Consider the following 24,316-nt stretch of genomic DNA (forward strand, 5'->3'; position numbering starts at 1 on the left):
CCTTTCCATGGCAGAAATATTGGTCTGCTGCAGGAAAACAGTCTCTAGGAACATAGATGATGACTGCAGAGATTAGATGGAAGTAGGCATCTCATTGATTTAGTTACTTGTGAGTCCAAACTGTCGAAAGTCAGCTGTTTAAGGACTCTTATCTCTGATTAGATAGCATGAATCGCTAACTTCTACTCTATAGGAATAAGTGGTGCGGTGAGTTTTAACAATGAAGGAAAAACAACAAGATTTAATCAGGAGCTTTTTGCATATTTTATATTTTTCAGACAATCTGAAAACCACATATTTTGGATATTTCAAAGTTGAAAAAGAGACAATGAATAAAATGTCCCAATAATCTTCCAGCATTTATATTGTGACTTCCCTCCAAAAGGAGGGTAACTTACAATTGCCCATCTTAAATACTCTCATAATTGGATTCACCTGTGTATGGAGGTCAAGGGTTACTGAGCTTACCAAACCAATTTTGAATTTCAGTAAATAGTTCTAAAGGTTTTGGAACTAAAAAAATAACAGTGCCCAAATTCATGCACCTGCCTAATTTTGTTTAAACATTTATTGCACACTTCCTGTAAATCCTATAAACATCATTTAACTCCTCAAATATCACTGTGTGTATTTATATTGTGATGAAATTTTTTATTGTAACAACCAATGATTTATACAGGAAAATCATGAAGATTAACAAGGCTTCCCAAATTGTTGCATCCCACTGTGTGTGTGTGTAATATATATATATATATATATATATATATATATATATATATATATATGTGTGTGTGTGTGTGTGTGTGTGTGTGTGTGTGTGTGTGTTATTTATTTGGCAGACGCTTTTATCCAAAGCCACTTACAATTTATAACCTATAGGGCATGTTGTGATCTGTGAGGGTAAACCAGAGTACCCGGAAGAAACCCACGCATGCATGGGGAGAACACGCAACTCCGCGCAGAAAGGCCGCAGCTGAGTTTCGAACCTGCAACCTTCGTACTGCGAGGCAACAATGCTAACAACTGCGCCACCATGTACCAAGCCGTTGTATCATATAGAAAGAAAGAAAGAAAAATATCATTTCTATAGCGCCTCTCAAGATAAAAATCACGAGGCGCTTCACAAAAACAAAAACAAAAAATATAAAAATTGTAAAAATATAAAAAAGCATTTCAAAAATGTTTAAAAATATATGTAAAATGAGCAAGAATAAGCAATTGTGATTTAAAAGAAAAAATGTTAAAGAGAGAGAGTGAATAGGAAAGAGGGAAATCAGTGGATCCTGAGGAAGGTGGAATAGGTGGGGAGAGCAGAATAAAGAGTGGTGAAGAAGGTCATACAAAAGCCAGCTTGAACAAGTGAGTCTTCAGCTGCTTTTTGAAGGAGACCACTGAGTCCACTGATTTCAGGCTCAGAGGGAGAGAGTTCCAGAGTCTGGGGGCCACAGCAACAAATGATCTGTCACCTTTGGTCTTTAGCCTGGTGCTGCACAACCAGTAGGCTTTGATCACTGGATCTCAGGGACCTGCTGGGGGTGTAGGGACTAAGAAGATCACCAATGTAAGATGGTGCTTGTCCATGTAAGGCCCTATAGACCAGAACCAGGATCTTGAAATGAACCCTGAAGTTGACTGGCAGCCAGTGAAGCTGGAGAAGCGGGGTGATGTGGGTGTGTTTGGAGGACTTGGTCAGAAGCCGAGCACAGGCATTCTGAACCACCTGTAGACGGTTCAGGGAGGTTCTGCTCAGACACGTGAAAAGAGAGTTACAGTAGTCTAAGCGTGAGGAGATGAAGGTGTGGATAATTGTCTCAAGTTCAGAGCGGGACAGAATGGGACTCAGCTTAGCAATGTTCCTGAGATGGAAGAAGGAAGAGCGAACAAGAGAACTGAAATGAGAATCCAGGGAGAGAGCTGGGTCAAAGGTCACGCCAAGATTCCTGACGGAAGGTTTGGCGTATAAACCAAGAGCAAGAGAGTCTCTGACTTTGGGAACCAGCTTGTCTGGGGCACAGATGAGGTTCTCAGTCTTATCTTCATTCAGCTGAAGAAAGCTCCCAGCCATCCAGGTTTTGATCGAGTCTAAGCAGGTGTGTAACAGCTGCAGCTTAGACATCTCATGGGGCTTAAAGGAGATGTACATCTGCATCTCAAACAAATATATAGTTATAGTGATACCACTTGTATCACTGGTATCATTATAACTATATATATTAAGACACAGTTCTACCAATTATATGATACAACGGCTTGCCCTACAAAGAGGTACGTGTGGTAGGCGCGCGCTCCACCGTTTTCTACGTCACGGGAGTGCCCGAGCAGAAGAGCAGCGGGGAAGTCTCCAGTGGAAGAGCGGGCCAAGACGGAAAACAGGGAGAGACAGACAGGAGACAGCGAGACAGAAGGTGACAGCCCAACACTGCCCGTTAACTTTGTCCCAGAGTCCGCTACGTGACGCTGCGTGACTTCGAGCTCCGACAGCAGCAGAATAACTGAAGGAGATTTTCCTCCCCCTGTTTTACAGAGAGCTTCTTTCACAACCGAGGGGTCACACCGCAGCCGCAGTGAGTACTGGAACTTCAGTGTCCACATGTATGTTTTCCTCCGTGTGTGCGCCGAGGCGCAGCAGGCACGCCGGACGAGCACCAGGAACGTCGGCATAAACAGAATTAAAATTTGATGGTCGCTTTTCCTTTGAGGCGCAGCAGATTTTCTGGTCAGCTGCGAGGTTTATTGGAGAAGGTAAAGCAGCTCCTCTGACTGCACAGCCACAGGCTTTCCTTGGAAAAACACCACGTCTTGTCTCTGGACCTTTAAATGCGATTATCTTCAGGCAGCAGATAAAGCTCCTGACATCTCTCAAAGCTCCATATGCGATCCGGTTCATGCAACATCTAGCACCCGTCTTTGTGAGGTTTCATCTCATACCATAACATCATTAACGGATCCCATCAGGATCCCTAAAGTCACTGACTTGAGGGGATCTGGAATGATTGTGTTGATGAGGGATAGGTGCTGGTGATTTCCCACTGGTTCCACCCACAGCTACATTTCATGGCGCCGCCCCTCCAACATCCAGTCTGCTTCCTTCCACTGGACTTATTGTAAACACCGGACACCTTCTGGTGACAGTTATCATTTAGTGTAGTGTTCTCTAAAAATGACCCAAACACCCAAGAGAAGTTAAAAAAGGTCAAAATTTCTTATAAAAAACTACATTTCAGAACCATCCTGTATCAAGAAGACATATTTCTTAACTACGCTTTAATAAAATTCCTAAAAAGAAGCATTCCAGGTGAGTCTGGATAGCCTTGTGCTCTCACTTTACTTTTGTTTACCCTGGCAAATTGTATCAACTCCTCCTCACAGGAGGAGCCAGGGGAGATCTGCTCTCACTTTCTCTCAGAATTGTTCTGCACCATCTCACCTTTGTGTTAATTATTAAATCTCACTTCTACGTTTAGATTTAAGAAGAACAGTAGATCAGGTTTACATGCACAATGTTGTGCACAGGTGTGTTGATTCATGGACACAGTTTGTTGTGGATTAATTTCCTGCAGCACACGCTGGGCTGAGGGTGATGTTATCTCTGTTAAATCAGTGTTGTGCTTTTGTTTTATCGCTGAATTAGACGGAGGTGCAAAGCTGTAATCTATCTGACCCAGACATCTTCAGCCAAACACTAATATTTTACCTGTTCACCTATAATCTGACCACTTTATCAACTTTAACAAGAGCAAAATCCTGACTTGATGCTGCCGTTGGACAACCTTCTCCAGAATAAAACAGTTATCATCCAAGAGCATTGAAATTAAGTTTAAAAAGTGCCTTATTCAGCATTAAACTGTCACCATGATTCGCCATCAGTGTTGTGTCCACGCACAGGGACAGGCCTGGAATCGTGCCTAGTCACTGATGCTTAAAGCCAAACGGCAGTATCTCATGCTCTTCACTTCACAGCTGTGCAAAGTTAATCCCAGTCAGCCCAAATACATTGTGACATAATGAGAAACCGGCCTAAATTTGTAGAGCTGCACAAGATGAGTTTTGCTTTGGAAAATAGACAGGAAAACAAACTCCGGCTAATTTAATAGATGTTGCAAACTTCTTGTGAAAATGCCAAAATTACAAAGAACACAACAGAGCAGAGTAAAAGTTCATGTTTTTAATTTCCCAAAATGTTGTAGAACCACAGCTTCTCTTGTGTCATGGCGTTGATGTTCGCATACACATAGAAGCATACACCCCGTCCGCTTTGGCACGGTGTAGCTTCCTGATCAGCCTCTGTTTAGTCAGACTGATGAGCTAACGGCTAGTCTGAGAGCTGCCACAGGCTCCTTCTGTCTGAGAACAGCTGTAGTCCAAAATGTTTCACAGCAGTTATGACTTTAGCATAGGGATGCACCAGGATGATATTTTTTGGGCCGATATCGGTATTTGATTTTTTTTGCGTTTCCTTCGTCACCACCCTCTCCGTATTTGGTTCTCATTCCGCTTTTTCCTAGGTCCATGATAAATAATGATAAATGACCCGCACTTTTATAGCGCCTCTCAGAGCAAGGACTCCAAAGCGCTTTACACTACAGTGTATCATTCATCCATTCACACACACACATTCACACACTGGTGGGGATGAGCTACGATGTAGCCACAGCTGCCCTGGGGCGCGCTGACAGAGGCGAGGCTGCCGCGCACAGGCGCCACCGGTCCCTCCAACCACCACCAGCAGGCAAGGTGGATTAAGTGTCTTGCCCAAGGACACAACAGCAGAATTCTCTGTCCGGAGCCGGGATGGAACCTGCAACCTTCCGATTACTGGACAACCTGCTCAACCTGTTGAGCTACTGCTGCCCCTAGTTAAGAAGATGCTCTCTGAAGAAGTTCCATGTGAAACGTCACCAGCTGCCCAGGGCTTAGACTGGAAGTTAGTTTCTGTTTTTCCCGCGCCGGTAAAAAAAACATCAGATTTTCTTTAAATTCCAGCCGTGAAAATCCAAAAACCTTTTTCATCTGAGGTTTTAATGCTTCTTTACACATGCCGTTCAAAGGAATTTTGCCTCTGGCCAATATCTTTAAGTCTAGTTTATACTTCTCCGACAGCTCGAGCATGGAGTCGCACACATGCATTGAGTCACATATCTGGATCAAGAAAGTGTCTTTATTATTGAATTTACATTGTTTTAATGTATTTCAGAGACTTTTTAACATGAACAAATTTGTCGCTCATTCTCCACCACCTCTTCCTTCGATCAGCACTTCTATTCTCACGTTTCCCGTCATTTCGGTCTACGAAAAAAAAGCTTGCTTCATACCTTTGTACTCCTGCAGTCGCGGGTTCTTCAATCTGTTCCGTGTCTGCCGCTAAATATATTTTTTACTGTTTGAGGTGGCCCTGGCAATGCTGTTGATGAATTTAAAGGACCTGACATCCTGATCAGTCACAAGCTTGCAGTCTCCGTGACTTTCAACGGATAGTTTAAAAAGTTGGGCACGTCCCCGTCAGCGTCGCTGAACACGTCGGAAAGCCCTTGCACCGATGCAAAATGGTGTTGCATGTCTCGGCACTGACGCAGATGGGGAAGTATAAATCAGGCTTAAAAGGGAGCCTAAATCTACTTCCGGACCATGGGTCCCCAGAAGAACGAAAACATGAATTCAAGTCAATGAGGCTAAAAATGCTATTTCCTTACGCCCTGGATCGCACATATGTTGTATTGCAGTTTAAATGAAAAGCAATGATGTAGGGCTGCAACAACGAATCGATAAATTCGATGAAAATCGATTACTAAAAGCGTTGGCAACGAATTGCGTCATCGATTCGTTGTGTCGCACAACTCTTCCAAAAGCGCCCCCCCCCCCCCCCTTCCCGCCCGCCGTTGCGCACAGACCAGAGCAAGTCAGATCAGCGCGAGGGAGAGCCGCAGATCAGCGGGAGGGAGAGCCGGCAGATCAGAGCGAGGGAGAGCCGCAGATCAGCGCGAGGGAGAGCCGGTACCGGCAGATCAGCGCAAGGGAGAGCCTGCAGACTTGCGCTGCTGCGAACCGGTTCCGCATTGTTGCACAGCGATCCAGGCAGCTGCTTCCAGCGCACGGTCCATTCTCAAAGTGGCGCAACCAAAAAACTATAATTAGCACACGATCGTTCTTGTCTGCACATGTTCTCTATTTTCTGTCTTATTTGTGCCTGAAGCGCGCTACTGCGGAGCTCATCACCTGTGCTGTGGTGATGTCACCTCACGCAGCATCGAAAACGCGCTCTGCGCTTTGCGGTCAGGAGATCTCTTTGATCTGCTCAAAAGTAACTGATGAGGTGAAAAGGTAAGAATCCAGGCAACAGATTTTCTGGAGAATTATGAGGAGATGCAGGAAGATGAGAGACAGACAGGACAGGAAAATAGTTAAATAAAAACAAGAAAACACAGTAAAATGTAGGTAGATTTATTACCACTACACGTTTTTACCAGTAAAAACAATAAGTTATACACGTCATATTTATACATCTGATACAATTCAGATCACCTTCAAAACTCAGTCACACACCCAGGGCCGTTTCAAGACATTTTGGGGGCCAAGGCAAAATGCCCCCCCCCCCCCCCCCCCTCCATAACTGGGCTCCCCAGAAGCCTCTGTGTAATCCATACCCTCTCCAGGAGTGTTAGTAAAATCCCCTCAGACATTACTGACATGTTCTAATATTATCAGATGAAAAACTAAATTATCAGACATGCTGTCTCATCTGCTTCTTTTCTAAACTTGCAAAAAGTAACAAAACCATTTGAAAGCCACTATTTGTGGATTCTCTGAAAGTTTCCATGGAGTGTGTGACAACTTATTTTTTCATTGATCCTATCGTCTAATCTCACAGCTGAAACAAGCATCCTTAATAATCTGTGCACAGGAAGCTTACCGATGCTGTAGTAAAACAAAAGGTAGTTTCTTATTAATAAAACCTTGTTGCAGCACTAAAGCATAAAAATGAGATTTTGCATTAAATATGCAAAATATTTACATATGAATTGTTTTAGAGCCCTTTTATTGGCAGAATCTGATATTAATTTAGTTCTTACAAAAAATGGGTCCCAACGTGGTTTGTGTGGCGTTGCCATAGTGTGATGTCATAGGCACAGATTCCCTGTCCTCTTGTTTGGAAATGGAAATATGGTCGCCCTACATTAAACAAACTGTCCACCCGGGCTTTTGCGCTGCACAGAGACGCTTCGCTGCCAATGACTTTGAACGTCAGTTGAGAGTCAGTCTCATGCAGACTGACCAATGAAGAGAGGGCCTCAAGTTAAGACCCTCTCCTCATTGGTCAGTCCACACGAGGTGGGTCAAAGGTTACTCTGGGCGGGTTACGTGTTGTCAGGCATTCAAGTATTGAGTATATTTACTGCATATTACAGTAAAATATTCTGTATGTGACCACCTCAGTGGCCTAGTGGTAGAGTGTCCGCCCTGAGACTGGGAGATCAGGGTTCGATTCCTGGTCGGGTCATACCAAAGACTTTGAAAAAATGGGACCCAATGCCTCCCTGCTTGACACTCAGCATTAAGGGGTTGGATTGGGGGGTTAAACCACCAAATGGTTCCCGAGCGCGGCTGTGTCTGCAGCTCACCGCTCCCCCAGGGGATGGGTCAAATGCGGAGAACAAATTTCGCACACACATCAGTGTGTGTGACAACTAATGGGACTTTAACTTTAATTATGCTGATCCTTGGGTCGTGATGATGGAGCCCTTGAATATTGTTGCCCAGGGTACAACAAAGTGTTAATCTGGCCCTGGTTCCGCCGTCACATTCCCGCAGAAACTGGTTGATCACACCGGGGCCAGACTACTAGCATGTGGTTTTACAACCACAATGTCCCCAGAAGCAAAAACACTTTTAAAAGGGAGGGAGGAGTCCTAACTGTTGCTGCAGGCGTGTTGTGTGAGAGTGCAGTTATATACTGGTTAATATATTTTTGGGTTCAGTTGCTTTCATGTGGCCTAATGTGAGTCTATTTGGGATCATTGGAATGATCAGCAGCATTTCTTGATGTTACTTTATGGCAGTTGCCCAGGGCATCATCGCAAGGAGGATGGCATTCATTTACTTTTGTTTTATTTGGTATTTTTTCAGTCATTTTTGGAAATGGTGATCAATTTTGATTAATTCACAGCCTATGTTTAATTACATTTAAAATAAATGTCAACAGATGAGATCAAACAAAACCGATGAGAATTGCCCTTAAGCTGTTTAACTTGGACCAAGCATTTTAGGTCACAGATAGATGTAGCTTAGGGTCTCTGTCTATACACCTTATAAGACAATTTAGGTGATGGCATGTTGTTTTTCTGCTATTGAACTGTTTTCTAATAATGTTGTGTTAAATAAAGTGAAGGAAGGAGAGAAATAACGTTTCCCTAGCAGTTTTTAAAAATTTCCCCATGTAATCCGATTAATCGATTAATCGTGTCGAGACCCTGTCCGATTAATCGATTATCCAAATAATCGTTTTTTGCAGCCCTACAATGATGGGTGTTTCGACCACGCCAGTCATGTACTTTGAGATTTATTAGCTTGTAAAAGTTTGTAATTAGCATGACTACAAACTAGAAATCGGTACGTTGCAAATATAATCACCAAATAATCTCCTCTCCCCAAAGTACCTGCTACTTACCATAAGACCAGATTTATGGTGGTTCTTTCCTCCTTTGGGAAGTTTGCTGAACGTACAGCCCTTTTTCCTCAGTTTTCTCCATGTCTGGTTCGATGGCGTCACTTTCGTGAAGCGCATTTGTACTTCTGGACTTAATTTCACACAAAACCTAAAATAGTGTTTCCCCCATTCAAAAACAAGTGCGTTCTTGGTATCAAAATGTGTCTTTAAAATTCATGGACATCATAAGTGAAATCCATGGCACAAAACAAGCGGAATTAGAAAATAGTGTTTTTAGCCCCATTGACTTGCATTCATTTTTTCGTTCTTCCAGGGACCCATGGTGCGGAAGTAGGTGGGCGTGACTTAGGCTCCCTATAGCGGCTGTTGTAGTCGATGGGTTTGTTTCCTCCAGGGGCACAGCAGCACGTATCGAACGTATCCCCGAAGCGTTGTGTCGCTGTGTTCGGCAAAATTTGCATGCTTGTATATTTTTTACGCGCTGCACTTCCAGAACATGTCAAACTGGGTTCAGATTGGGCCAGACAGGAAACCAGACATAGGAGCAATGTAGAGCATCCAGCAAATTTCAAAATAAATGCAGATTTCCTAAAAATTTAAATATGCCAGCAATAACATAACCTCTGTAGTAGATACACGCTGCCATCTTTATCCTTGTTTTTTATTGTGTAAACTGCATGTCTTGCAATTCTCCCGTGGTCAGCTGCCTTACACACTCCTTGCTGGTAAGGTGGTGGGGAAATGGCATCTTGTACGTTATTTACCGCTTACGCATTTGTAGGCAAGCCGGAGCAAAACCTTTATTGAAGTTCTTATTCAGATGGGGAAATGAAGACATTCCTGCTGTTTCTTTTTACCCAGATTTCACCAGAAGGAACATCAAGAGGACATCTTTCCACTTCTGGTGGTTATTGTTGGTGTGGTGTGAATTAATTATGTGGGAGCGAGTAAAACTTCCTCTGGTGGATCTTCTGCTTTTGGAGCTTTGCAGAATTTTAAAGATCTTTATTAAAATTCTGTTAAAAAGTGTAGCATGGAAAATGTGTCCTTTTAAAAGTCCATGCAGATATGATTTTGTGCTATTTACTTTTTTTCACAATGTTATTAAATAGGATGATGAACAGTGTTATTAATTATACCCATACATATTTGTTGCCAGCCATAAACTGTCAGTTTATATTTCTGACTAAGATATTATGTAATTAGTCACACTGCAGAACAGAATCCCCTTCCTACTCCTTGCCTACACGGTGAGAAAAGTTCCTGTTCTGGCCTTTGCGAACATATAAACAAAAACAAGCTTTAGTATGTAAACCCTGATTATGGGTATGCCCTATGCTTTTTCAGTTGAGAGGATTTGCAGCTTCCTCTGCTGATTATCCAACTTTTGTGAATGTTTGGCTTTCCTATCATGTGACAAACTTTAGAGTTGATTCATGAGTCCGAATTACTCTTTACGCTTACACCCATCTGAGCCTACGGTTGGTTGTACGTATTACTATTTGGTTGCTTGACTGCTGCAGAGTTCCTGCTGGACAGCAGTGTCATCAGTAACATGAGTCCATGTTTACGGCTGAGGTTTTATAATGCAAGCCTAAAACTACCAGAAGGAAAGAACAAAAGGGGGTTCAAACTGGTACAGTTTCTGCCAATTTTAAGGCAGTAAAATCAGATTTGTGTACACTACTAACATAAAAATACATCTGGAATTAGTTTTTGTAAACATGATGCTCTTTTTTTGGGAAAATGAGAGACTTGAGGGTGTAGCAGTAAAACTCTACAGCCCGAAAATGATACTAAAACATCATTAAAACCACTTATGGTTTAATTTAACTTTTTGGAAGCTGAAGTAGATGTTTAGGTGCCATGTCGTGGAAAAACCACCTTTTGGAGCATTTTACCATGTCATGAAAAAAACCCAAACCTGTTTTTGGCTGCATTTTCCTAGTCTAGAATCTAGACTTTGCCTCTGTAAGCCTGGCCAAGATTGTGGCTGACCAATCACAGCACGTTTATTTAGAAAATCTATGTATTGTTTTTTATTTTTTATTTTTTGTGTGTTTTATCATGTAGTTCTTCCACAATGTAATGGCGGACTGTCTCGTTGACTGACATTCGTCCAATCACTGCGCTCTATTGGTTTGGTGGGCTAATGACGGCTTGTGGCCAGACTAGGGCTGGCCAACAAGGACCAAACCTATATCTCTATCTTTTAGCAGACTTCTGATATACAATATATATTTTGATATTTTTCATCCTGTAAAATATTTTCAAGTTAACTCCCTTCATCAGCAGATTAATCAGCAGCTCTCTGTACCGGTTTCCTGATTACCCAGGGGAGGGGTTTGGTCTATCTCTCCACACAAGCAGGATAAACCAATTTCTGTCAGCAACCACAATGAAAAGGTTCACTAAAACATGAACGAACGTCTCCAAATAAATATAAACCACAAAGCCAAATGCAAAGATTAGAACATAACTTTTACCCAGGGGTTTCCCGATCAAACAGACACGTTAGAATACTTGTAATGACTGCTTATAGAGACAGAGCAAGCTAGCGGATAGCAATAGCTAGGCCTGCTAACTCTAGAAATACACTGGTTGTAAATTTATATCGATAAACGATAGTGAGTCAGCTTGTTTCATGTTTGAAATTATATCGATATTTTAAAAATAATGATATGTTGCCCATCCCTAGGCCAGACTATATATTTATATATAGGATGGCTTGTCAGGCTAGCATTTTCCTTTTTCAGCTGCTAATTTAGAGTTTTACTCTGAAAATCTCGTAAAGCGACAATGGAAACTAGTTTCATCACCAGGCCCTGCTCTTCTTCCGGAAGCTAGTCTCTGGTCTGACACCTGTGTTCTCTGGCCAGCACATGATATGTGGCTTAGGTGACTGGTGTCATAGCAGACTTGGTAGTCCAGTGGTTAGTGCGCTGGGCGGGATGCCTTAACCACTGGACTACCATAGACGCTGTTGTAGGCACGTTTTGTAGACGAGGGCGTGGGCGGAGTTTCACTGAAACACAGCGTTATTTTTTTTTCCAGGTTTAATTCAGGTAGACTAAAATAACTCGTATTTAAGATAAATGACATTTCAGTAGTGCCATTGGTAATATTTTATCATATACTGTGCTTACCTTTTGCTCTCAAAGGTTTGAAATAGCATGACTTGGAACCTTTAATAAACAGCAGCTTAAAAATATTTTCATTAATCTTTTTACTACTTTGAAAAACTTCTTATAAACGTGTGTTTTTACAAGAAAACACACCACAGGGCTGAATGACAGACAAGGAACTACCCACCCCAGCGCTGAATTAACTTCCCTGATTGACCACCCTCAGTGGGAGACGTTTATCGTCTTTTCTCCTTTCTTATCTCTGTAAACGTCCATCTGAGAAGCTTAATGTATGCGCCTCTGCTGCGGCTTGCTTTTGTCTACTAGTCGTAAACCAACGTGATTTGTTTCCTTGTTTTGCCCTTTAGACAATGAAGATTAAGCTTTTCAGACATTTGAAGTTAAAAAGGCACAGAGAAAGTTCAAAAAACAAGAGCAGCAGTTAATCTCCGTAAATCGTCAGATTACATCCAGAGTCTCTCGGTGTGACGGTTACCTTCAGACAGCACCAGCGAGTCCTCTCCAGCCACATCAAGTCACATGAGGCCAGTGGGACAGAGAGACTCAACACTGATCCGATGTGACTCTCTGAGTGCCAATCTCCACTTTGAGCAAAACACTAACTTTGACAAATTTGCCCGAATACCAGCGAGCTAAGTATAGGCGGAGTAGTGAGTAGGGATGAGTACCGAATTCGGTACTTTTTAAGGTACCGACCGAATTCCATAGTACCGACCGAACACCGATTCACGTCATTTCAAACGGTGCCTCGTTTCGGTACTGCCAAGACAGTTGCGCATGCGCAAGAGCGTTATGTTGCCGGTCCCTGCGAGCCCGTTGTAAACAGAGCAAGCATGGTAGAAAGAACGCACGCTAAAGCTTGGGTCCACTTCACTAAATGTGATGGGTAACTGGGTGATGAAACTAGCGACAGACAACGATCTAAGTGAGACATCCTCATCTTAATCTGCTCCAGTAGGTAAATAAAATGTTTAAGATAACGTTACCTTGATTTGTTAGCTTCCGTTTCGCTAATGGTGCGTTCGCTTTCTCCTCGGAACTCCGAATTTCCGACTAGAAGAACATGAACGCGCTCTAAAGTTTGGCTTTACTTTACTAAATGCGACGGGTGAATGGATGAAGGTAAAACCAGCGACAACGATCTAAGTTTGAGGCATCATCGTTTTAATCTGCTCCAGCAGCTAAATAAACTGTTAAAGATAACGTTAGCTTGATATGTTAGCTTCCATTGCCACCGTTGTTTCCAGCTAATGGTGCGTTCGCTTTCTCCTCGGAAATTCTAACTTCCCAGTAAGAAAAATCAAAAGAAAAAGGACGGCAAAAGGAATGAAGATACACAGTAAATTTAGTTCACAGTAAAGATGTTTGCTTCAGTTTAATTATCAACTTATAAAACTACAAGGACGATGTTAAAATACAAACTTGTATGTTATTTATCGTGATATTTATCAAATATGGTTATATATATATATTGAGAAAAATATATATTTAATTATAAAAGAGAATTAAAATAATAAACACTCAAAAGTATCGAAAATTGGTACCGTTAAGTACCGGTATCGACTCGTAGGTACCGGGAATTAGTACCGGATCGATTCAAATGTCAAAGGTACCCATCCCTAGTAGTGAGTGTTTCTGTGGCACATTGTGTGGTGGGGCAGATGGACGGACGTCTACTTGTCACATAAATAGAACATGCTTAACACCTTCAGGAATGCTGATGGTGAAAGGGAGAGGCAAGTGATGGGAAGAGGAGACATTGGGATGGCAAGTGGGAGTCAGAAGAAGGAAAGTAGGGATCATGATGTCATCTGGGTGTTCAACTAAAAATTGTACAAACATTTTTATCAGTTACAAAAGTAGACAAACGTTTCATGTTGATCTGTATTTTTCTGCAACACTATGCTGTCATTGGGCCATTAAATGGTAAATGGCCTGCATTTGATGAAGCCTCTTCTAGGGATCTCCAACCCCCCAAGGCTCTTTACAACACAATCAGTCATTCACCCATGCACACACACATTCACACGCTGGTGGTGATGAGTTACAGTGTAGCCACAGCTACACCAGACAGACATTTGCATTTTTTTATACTTAACTTAATGGAAAAACTTCGGTCAGACGCTTCTGAAACACATCCAGTGTTGTCACAAGATCTTGTTGTTCCGTCATAGTGAAGGTGGTAAGAACTTCTGCCAGTGAGCAGTCAGACTTTGAATTGCAACACACAAAAGAAACAAAGTAAATATTTGCATGTTAATCCTCAATAGAAAATCTATACACTGCTTTTATACCTAGATTCAATGTCTGAACACAAAATAGTGCAATATTTCAGTGTATTGTTATTTTCTTACATTCTTACTCAAATTAATGTAATATCGATATTGTTTACCGGCTATAACAGTGATTTGAATATCGGATATAGATATCGACCTACTATTTCACACCAATGCATGTTGAAAGGGTGAACTCTGCATTATTTCCTCTCACATGTGACAGTTTTCTTTAACCTTGCTATTAGGGCTGGACAATAATTCAGTAACAATACATACTGACCGATAGACGTATGGCGTGATCGAAAAAAAAGGATCAATACAAATTTTTTTTTAAAGTTTCCTTTCTTTTTTTCTTTTCTATACCACCGAGTAGCTTAATACTAGAGTTAATACTTACTCCCAGCCAATCAAAAACACAGACCCAGGTACTCTCTGTCACCAAGCCCTACCCTCTCAAATGGAAACAGGCAGCAGCAAGGGGAGGTGGAGGAAATAAAAAAGGTTACAGTAGCTCACCAACCCGTTTTTGACGAAAGACACAAAACAGAGAATCTAGTCTAGTGACACAACCAACTTGTTTTATCATAAAGTAACAACATCAAGTGTCCAGGGATGCACTTAGATTATTTTCCACATTTTTATTTTATATTTATAAAAATGTTTTGATCTTGATCAAAATGAATACTTTTTTTTATTGATGTGCGTTTTTCTACATCGTCCATCCCTACTTGCTATGATTTTATCCTGAATGTATTTTAAAGTTTAAAATTTGTAATTGGACTATTTTGTGAAGTCAGCTTAACTCAACTCAAACATTCCAATAGTTTAAAGAGAACGGACATTTCTGGTGGGTTTACAAACTAACCATTAGCTTTTATTAGATATGCTCAGAATGGCTTTTCAATATGGACAGATTTGAACGTAGGATGAAAGCTTTGGTTTGCAGTGAATGTTAGTGAACCTTCAGTGTAACAGCTGCTTTCTAGGACAGCGTCTTGAATGGTCATATGTTGGACCTCATGATGCTAACTGCGTCATTTGCTGTAGGGATCAGGTAGAAATGCTGATCGCCCTCAGGCCCAGTCAGCATAGGAAAAAATTAAACCTGACAGATAAAAGTCATCATCATTGATGACGTTGTTCACACAACACAGGTGGTGTTATGTGTTTTCTATCAGGTCCTCAGGCCATTGAAAATATGAAGAAGATTCTGTTTGTGTAGGCATGTGATAAACTGATGATCTTGTGCGTGCGCGTGCATGTGTGTGAAGCAGGAGGTCATGGCCTGTTTCTCTCCAGGTGTGTGTTTTTGGCCTGAAGGGAGATGGAACAGATGGTCCCTGTTTACATGTCCCAGTGTATTTGTGTGTGTGTGTGGTTTATATCACTTCCTTGCCCAGTGAGCTGCATCTAGAAACTAAATTTATTTATCAGAATAGTCCAACAGTTAAAACCTGAAAATGTGGGAGAAATTTCAAGAGCTTTGTCTGAACTGAGTTAGGTTGAACACATCTGGAGTCAGCGTTGTTTCAGAGAAGGAACAAACAGTCAAGCACGGTGGTGTAGTGTGATGGTCTGGGGCTGCTTTGCTGCTTCAGGTCCTGGACCTCTTGCTGCAAATGATGGAACCAAAGAGAATACATGACCTTTGACCTTAAACAGACTGTTAATGGAGAAAATGCATCCACTTTTGTAGAGAAATTGTGACAGAATTCCTCTGAACAATGTGAGCGACTTTGCTACTCCACAGTGGTGGAGTCAGTTGGGAGGTTTTACACAGCAGCAGGTTGGGTTTTACAGCTTTTTCCATAATAAATGAAAACAACATGTGGTATTTGTTCAGGTTAACTTTGTCTGACCTGAAACATTAAAGTGTGACAACAGAGTAAAAACAGAAGCCATGTTGCTGCTCCTGACGCTGAGCTGAGAGTTGATGATTTACTTCTAAACACCAGAAAAAATGTATATTTTATCCTTAGAGTGATTATAATAAATATCTAATCCACATTAATGAAGTGTCTTATTTGTGCACCAACAGCTGCTCAGTTTGCTCCTGTTAAAGGGAGAGCCTGGATCAAATGACCACTTTGTGTGTCTAACTGCTCATGTGACCACTGACCCAAGGACAACGTCACTGTCTCCTAGGAAACGTCGAAGGCTGAGTCATGACTCATTTTTATCATATCCGCCCCAAATCTCTGAGTTGCACTCTGGAAGTGCTGTGGCGATGTTGACGTGAACACGCTCAAACCCAGTGAACCGTGCAAAGAGGGCAGACAGTTCAGGAGCGCTGGGAGATTAGAGCGTCCACCAGAGAATTCAGAGGCACTTATCAGAAGAATATGTAAAGCCATGCATATGAATTAGATTTAACCTTTTGAGGTGAACCTCTCTAAGGGCAGCAAAGTGCTGAACCAAGTCTGGCTGTTTTGTTTCAGATTTCTTTTTTTCCTCATCTTTCCGAGCTGCCATAGGCATCTTTTATAAGCTACAGTGGCTAATTTCTTATGTTATAATTTTTATGTTGAGTAATTAGCTTTGGTATTGAAAAACTGCGGAACAACAAGCTATTTCTTTGAAAGAATTGAGCCTGGTTAGAAGTGTGTAATTTTGCACCATAAGTGCACCGATGTTCACTAATCAGTGGTCTTTGTGTCTCTCCCTCTCTTTAGGCGATCCCATCATCCCAGGTTTTGTGCATCATCTCACTGCCTTTGTCCACACGATACTCTGCTGATTGCTCCTTCAGAACCGAGCCTATGGATTACCGCGTGTGTTGGAAACGCCGTGACCACAGCTTTGTCAACATCGTGACAAACTCCAATTAAAAAACAAACAAACAAAAAAAAAAGAGCAGAAGACTGAATGAATTTGATTGTTCTCGTTTAACTTCTCAGCTTCCGTGGGACATTTTTTGACAGATCTCAGCTCTCTCTCTGCCACCATGTATGGTAGTTCCCGTTCCGTCTCAAAGCTGGATGTTGTTGGGTCCAACGGTAACGGGTCGGGGAGTCCTGGCCGATCGCCCCGGCTCCCTCGCTCCCCTCGCTTAGGGCACCGGAGAAACGACAGCAGCAGCTCCACCGGTGGACTCACCGGCTCTGGTAAAACTCTATCCATGGAGAACATCCAGTCTCTGAATGCTGCCTATGCCACAGGTGGCCCCATGTATTTCACTGACACAGCTGAAGACCACCAGATCATGGGCAGCGGGCTGAATTCCAGTGCACCCAAAGGCACCATGACCCTGGGCAGAGCTGGAGCCAGGGTCCCCTATGGGGTCAGGGCTGCCGTCATGGGCAGCAGTCCTAATATAAACATTGTGGGAGGGGTGGGGGGTGGTGGAGCCATCATGCCCAGTGATGCAATAGCTTTTGGTGGAGAGATGCAAACACAACCTCAACAAGCAGCTACGGTGCCTCACTCCATGAGACAGGTGAGGCTCAGCAGTGTTTTTAGTTTTTTTATGAGTTTGTGAACTAAAGGTCAGGAACTCTGCTGCACGTGTGGCCAATGAAGGAAATAAAAGAGAATAAAACCAAACCCAGATAAAGTCAGTTGTGATGCTTGTAAATACTTTACAACGTTCATTATGTCCTCTCCTTAGATAATTAATAAGAATCTCATTAAATATAAAAGAAAAACATTTTTAGTCGTGCGGATAAACTCTGAGGCCTGCTCAGGATGTAAGATGCTTGAACTGAATTTAGCCAACTCTTTAGTGGCTAAGGTTGTCCTCTGTAGCAAAGCTCCTGCTATAAAACAGAACCGTGTGGGCATTGTTGGTCCTTTAGGTCTCCTCTGCTCTGTGAATCATCCTCTGATTTTCTCAAGATGCAGCTCTCCTCTTCCATCCACATCAGATTACCCTGCAAACAAAACAGTCCTCTCCACATCGTCCCCTCTGTCTCACTATGTCTTGTCCTCTGTCTCACAATTTCTCCTCCTCTGTTTCACTGTCTCCCCCTCTCTTACCGTGTCTCCTCTCTGTCTCACAATGTCTCCTCTCTGTCTCACAATGTCTCCTCTGTCTCACAATGTCTCCTCTCTGTCTCACAATGTCTCCTCTGTCTCACAATGTCTCCTCTCTGTCTCACAATGTCTCCTCTGTCTCACAATGTCTCCTCTGTCTCACAATGTCTCCTCTCTGTCTCACAATGTCTCCTCTCTGTCTCACAATGTCTCCTCTCTGTCTCACAATGTCTCCTCTGTCTCACAATGTCTCCTCTCTGTCTCACAATGTCTCCTCTCTGTCTCACAATGTCTCCTCTCTGTCTCACAATGTCTCCTCTCTGTCTCACAATGTCTCCTCTCTGTCTCACTATGTCTCCTCTGTCTCACAATGTCTCCTCTCTGTCTCACAATGTCTCCTCTCTGTCTCACAATGTCTCCTCTCTGTCTCACAATGTCTCCTCTCTGTCTCACTATGTCTCCTCTCTGTCTCACAATGTCTCCTCTCTGTCTCACTATGTCTCCTCTCTGTCTCACTATGTGTCCTCTCTGTCTTACTATGTCTCCGCCTCTCTGTCTCCCAGCATCCTGCTCTGGTTTGTGGTGAGGATGCAGATGCTTGTCCTTCTTTTCTTACCACACACACACACACACACACACACACACACACACACACACACACACACACACACACACACACACACACACACACACACACACACACACACACACACACACACACACACAGATGTGGTTCTTGACCTGAAGCCAAAGCAGAATCTGTTGGTTTATAAAAAATTAACCCAGGATATTTTTAATTCTTTAATCCTCTGCTCATGTCAGGATGGGTTCAATAATTGATACGGGAACATTTTCTCATAAATATTGAATGATGTTACTCAGTAACTCCTCGTTTTCTTCATCCGTAGATCATGAATTATTTCTGTTCACCGACTTGGTTTAATTGTAGGAGCGATTAAAAGCGGCCGTACTTTTTAACAGCAGGTTGGTGATTGACTTCCAAACCAGCCTCTGCTACTAAACCAGCAAAGCTCTCCACCTTCTAACTGTGATCGACTCTTTTGAACTCTGGATCAAAACTTTCATCTGACTTTATGAAAGAGAATCAGGTGATTGATCAGCAAGTGTCATGGTCTGTTTTTAATGGTTCTTTATTGTGTGTGTGTGTGTGTGTGTGTGTGTGTGTGTGTGTGTGTGTGTGTGTGTGTGTGTGTGTGTGTGTGTGTGTGTGTGTGTGTGTGTGTGTGTTACTAGGTGAGAGACGGTGCGATGTCAGACCTGCAGACTCAGTTGAGAGAAGTGCTCAGAGAGAACGAGCTAATGCGCAGAGAAGTAAGGACGCTTTTCCACTCCCACACTGTCTAATGAACTTATTATTACTATATAATCACATATAATTCTTTTATTTGTTTACTTACAAGTGCTTCTGGATTTTTTGATTTCTTTTCCTTCAAATTAAAAGATTTCCAAACGCAGAGATGATAACTGTAAGATAGAAAAAGGCCAGTTTATGAATGAGTAGTGAGAAGAATGAACAAAATAAGTGTTTAGTCAAATAAAGTGCCAATGTTTGATGTTGTTTTCTTGTAGCTGGAGGCCAAAGAGTCCAAGCTGAGCTCCTCTATGAACTCTATTAAAACGTTCTGGAGTCCAGAGCTGAAGAAGGAGAGAGCGCTGAGGAAGGATGAAGCCACAAGGATGGCCGTCTGGAAGGAGCAATACAAGGTGGTGCAGGAAGAAACACAGGTAGGAAAAGTATTCTGTCCTATTTATTTATTTATTAGCGCTCCATATGAATTGCATCACCCAAATCCTTGCAGACATGGACATTTGTGCCATGGAAACCACCAGGAAACGTCAAGGTGCAGTGTGTAGTTTTTAACCATTAATTTCTGGAAATATCCATCAAAATGTTGTTGAAATTGAATTAAATGATGACCAGTTTTAAAGACATCGTGTTAGATCAGCAGCCTGTAATGACACCTGGCTCTGCTCACTATAGGAGCCGCTTTACATGTTATTAAATAAATAAATATAATAAAAACATACCAAAGAATTATCGAACCGAACTCTTTAAAACACTGAACCGAACCGAATACGATTTTAGCGTACCGTTACACCCCTAATAACCATAAAAATTGGGTCTAAAATACATGGGAGTGGGTCTAAGCCTCAGAGCGAAGCCCTATTAGATGCCAGGTTTCCTTCTACGGGAGCCCGTGAGGATAAAATGCATTCACTGATTCAAAACAAACGGTTACGAAACCGTCATTCTTAAACATTGTTTTACACATTCACCTCTTTACTTTTTGTCAGTGATGAAAGGGAATCTGATGTGCTTGTTATTTAGCTAAAGTTGGCACTCCCCAGGGCTTTTTGACCCTAATGGGCATCCCTTGGTAAGGTCTTACTCAAAAATGCTGCTTGCTTGCAACGATTCAGGTATCTGCTGCCCCCTATCGCCGGGAAAAATACACACTGTCACTTTAAGGAAAACCATTGGAATTGATTGAATGCTTGAACCATTTTTTCTGCACTAACAAGTCCAAAGTACAAACTAACCTTCAACCAAACCTCTGTTTTTCCCTTTTAATCACGTCTACCTGGGACGGGATTCTCTGTGTGTGAGTTTTCAGGCCCGGGGGTGGGGGGTGTACACTCTTAATTTCACGGCATGTGTCGGTGAATTAGTCTGACGGCTAAAAGCCAGGACACACAGATGAAGCTGGCTGCCTGGTCGAGGGACTCCCAGCTGTCTGTTGGTGCTGCAGCCATCTGGGTGAGACAGAGGCTCTCCTCGTCTGGCAGCAGGCTGAAATATTATACAAGAGACGACACGCACACGTGTAGTCACTCGCACTGGCGTGGCGTCTGGATTTCTCTCTGCTGGGACCAAACTGGTGCAGGGTTTGGCTCAAGTCTTGCTTTTATTTCAGAAACCTTCTAATTCAAAGAGAATTCCGTAAAACGGCTTTAGTTTGTGAAACCAACGAACCAAAGTTGTTAGATTTGATGTGCAGTAACCAAGACTCGCTCCTCCCTGGGTGTGGGTTCTACCGGAGAACAAGTGGACGTGTTGTGACGTGTGAGAGCGTCTTCTGATGCTGCAGAAAGATCCCCAGTACCGTTTTCCATTCAGCTCTGGCTTCTCGTTTCCTGTTTTGTTTTTCAATCTTAGTCACAAACTTTCTCATCTATTTCTGTCACCGCATTCAGTTTTCTGTTCTCCCTCTTTACGTCCTCTCCATCTCTGCCATCATCTCAGGAAGCAGCCAGCTCACTCCCCCGTTGAGGAATTCTCATCCCTCCTCCTCACTTTCACCTCCTCCCTCATCCTTGACTCATTATCTTCTTCTCTCATTTGCCAACTTCTGTATTTCTCTCTCCCTATTCCATCTGCACTCTGTGTTTTTTTTTTCGCCATCTTCCAAACATTTAAGAACTTTTGGGATGTGATGGAACGGGAGGTTCACCTCACAAACATGCAGCTGACTAATCTGCATCTGTGGGACACCGGCATGTCGGTATGGAGCCAAACCATTTGAAATACTGTGAAAAATTAAACCAGTTCTGGAGGTAATAGAGGTCCAAACTGGTACAAGCAATGTGTACCTAATAAAGTGGCTAGTGAATGTTTCAGCTTTTGTTACTAATGTGGGATTTTAACAGGTTTTAAGGCAGTAAAATCCGATAAAAGCACAATACTGACTTGAGTAAAAATCTACTGATACTAAAACACCATTAAGACCAGTTTTGGTTTGATTTACCAGTTTGGAAGTAAAATGCTGAAGATAAGATAAAAACAATAGCTGCTTAAAAATGTGAGCAACTGCAGGAATTTAAAGTTTTGTTTTCATGCTGTAGCGTACCAAAAGGCCAAGTATTAAATCAAAATGACCAGAAGTGAACTTTCAACTTACAGGTCAATCTGACGCCGTGGTGCCATCTGAAGAAAGGAACGTGAGCCAATATTCTTAACATCCTGCGTGCGTCATGAGTCCTCGAGGCTGCAAGATGCAGGACTCCTTATCGTTTACTCTCTGAATAAAGTCCATCTCCCCTGACATAAATGACTTTAAAATGTTAAAAATTCATATTTTGTTGAAAGAATAATATGTTTAAATCCAAAGTGCTTTATTAATGTGTCCTATACTTTGCATTGTGGGTTAAAATAAGTATTTTTCCTGTAATGATTCATTTCAGATCTTAAATTACACCAGATTAGTATTAGTCAAGGATTTGGGTTATAAAAACGAATTAAATTCTATTTTTCTAACCTATATCCTTGACTTTGTCTGAGTTAAGATGAAGTGTGTGTTCCCTGATTAGTCAAATAACCTAAGGTAATATTAAGTCAAATATCAGATTGATAATTCATATTTACATGGAATATCACATCTTACTGATCATTTAATTTAGCGTGTAGCCAATCCCTAACGCTGCAATGCTGACTGTTATAGTGTCATTTTAAAATGCAGTAGAAAAGACCATTTATTGAAAATTACTTGTGCGTTTGTTCTTGACTACGATGGCAACAGAAACAAATTAAATGTGTGATCTTAGATTAGGAAGCTGGTGAAAATCTAGAGGTTTTTGCTTTAGTGTTCAGATTCGTGCTGCATCTAAAGTCTCTTCTGCTTTACTGCTGAGTCCTTCCTTTTGTTCCTCTGTGCCTGCCCACTCACATCCTGTAACATTCTCTTATCACAGCTTCTACAAATATTCACAACCCTCTCCATCTCTTCTTTGCTCGATGCACTCCCCCAAACCCCTCCACCTTCCCGACCCTCCATCTGGGCCCGTGGAGCCAACGTCAAATCCATTCATCGGCATGCAGGTGTCCGGTCTAATCAGCGTCTCATTTGTCTTGTTTATTGTCCTGCCTAGTGTTGTTTTCAGGTGTGTGTGTGTGTGTGTGTGTGTGTGTGTGTGTGTGTGTGTGTGTGTGTGTGTGTGTGTGTGTGTGTGTGTGTGTGTGTGTGTGTGTGTGTGTGTGTGTGTGTGTGTGTGTGTGTGTGTGTGTGTGTGTGTGTGTGTGTGTGTTGGTCCAATTTGTTCCACCTCCTTGATCACAGTAGGTAAGAATGATGTTTTGTGCAAAAAGGAGATGCTATGGGGAAAAAAAGGAAAAGTTGAAAGGAATGTCAGGAATTCTGAAGAAAAGACTATTTCTACCCCCCCCCATAATTTCCTTCCTCCTGCTAGTTTGCTTCTTACCCACAGATGCCAGATTTTAACCTTTCATTCAAAATATCTTTGTGTTTTTTAACGATTGTAACATTGACAAGTTGCTTTGATGCAATATCACAGTTTCCATTTGACATTACTTTCTTTCTTCCTCCCTGTTGCATGTAAGATACCACACAGTCACGCTTCTTAATACATCTGACCTTTGGCCTGGAACCATTTTCCTCAGGCGGTGCCCAACCATCATTGGTTGTCGACCCTTAACCGCTACGCCCTCCAGTTAGCGGGTCAGCAGTGGTGGTCAGGCCACTGCCATAGACATATAATGTAATTGTGGACATAGCACCACCCATTCCTCTCATTTCTCTAAATGAAGCAAAATGGGCGGTTCCCATCACTGCCACATTTGTCAAATGAAGCAACTGAACAGCTACTAGCTAACTGAGCTAACCCCGGAAGCTAAGATGGACCTCCAGGGCAGCAGACCCGCGCGGCTGTCTGGCTTCCGTGCGAGGCTGTAGTCGTGCTGGCTGCCTCCGGAGCTCTAACATGGACTGCTAAAGAGACAATGTGTAGTTTTTACCATTAATCCCTGGAAATATCCATCAAAATATTGTTGAAAATGAATTAAATGATTCCCAGTTGTTAAGAAATATTGGCGGCTTTGTAACATACAGGTCCTTCTCAAAAAATTAGCATATTGTGATAAAGTTCATTATTGTCTGTAATGTACTGATAAACATTAGACTTTCATATATGTTAGATTCATTACACACAACTGAAGTAGTTCAAGCCTTTTATTTTTTCTAATATTGATGATTTTGGCATACAGCTCATGAAAACCCAAAATTCCTCTCTCAAAAAATTAGCATATCATGAAAAGGTTCTCTAAACAAGCTATTAAAATGATAAATGACCCGCACTTGTATAGCTCCTCTCAGAGTAAGGACTCCAAAGTGCTTTACACCACAGTGTATCATTCATCCATTCACACACACATTCACACACTGATGATGATGATGAGCTACAATGTAGCCACAGCTACCCTGGGGCGCGCTGATAGAGGCGAGGCT

At 42.2% G+C, this 24,316-nt stretch overlaps 1 protein-coding gene across 12 annotated transcripts in view; it reads left to right on the forward strand.

Moving 5' to 3' along the window:
* The first annotated feature begins 16,870 nt into the window (after positions 1-16,870).
* LOC107385030 (ELKS/Rab6-interacting/CAST family member 1) overlaps positions 16,871-24,316 on the forward strand; it is a 125,287-nt gene continuing 117,841 nt past the window's right edge. For all 12 annotated transcript variants that reach the window (XR_008563015.2, XR_008563016.2, XR_008563017.2 and 9 more), the window contains exons 1-3: positions 16,871-17,520; positions 19,311-19,388; positions 19,647-19,802. Coding sequence is in view for 8 of the 12 variants with exons in the window: in XM_054739676.2 (XP_054595651.2) it covers positions 17,029-17,520; positions 19,311-19,388; positions 19,647-19,802 (726 nt within the window). In the remaining 4 variants the exon portion in view is untranslated. The remainder of the gene's footprint in view (positions 17,521-19,310; positions 19,389-19,646; positions 19,803-24,316) is intronic.

Source organism: Nothobranchius furzeri, chromosome 1 (assembly GCF_043380555.1).
Source record: "Nothobranchius furzeri strain GRZ-AD chromosome 1, NfurGRZ-RIMD1, whole genome shotgun sequence".
Taxonomy (NCBI): domain Eukaryota; kingdom Metazoa; phylum Chordata; class Actinopteri; order Cyprinodontiformes; family Nothobranchiidae; genus Nothobranchius; species Nothobranchius furzeri.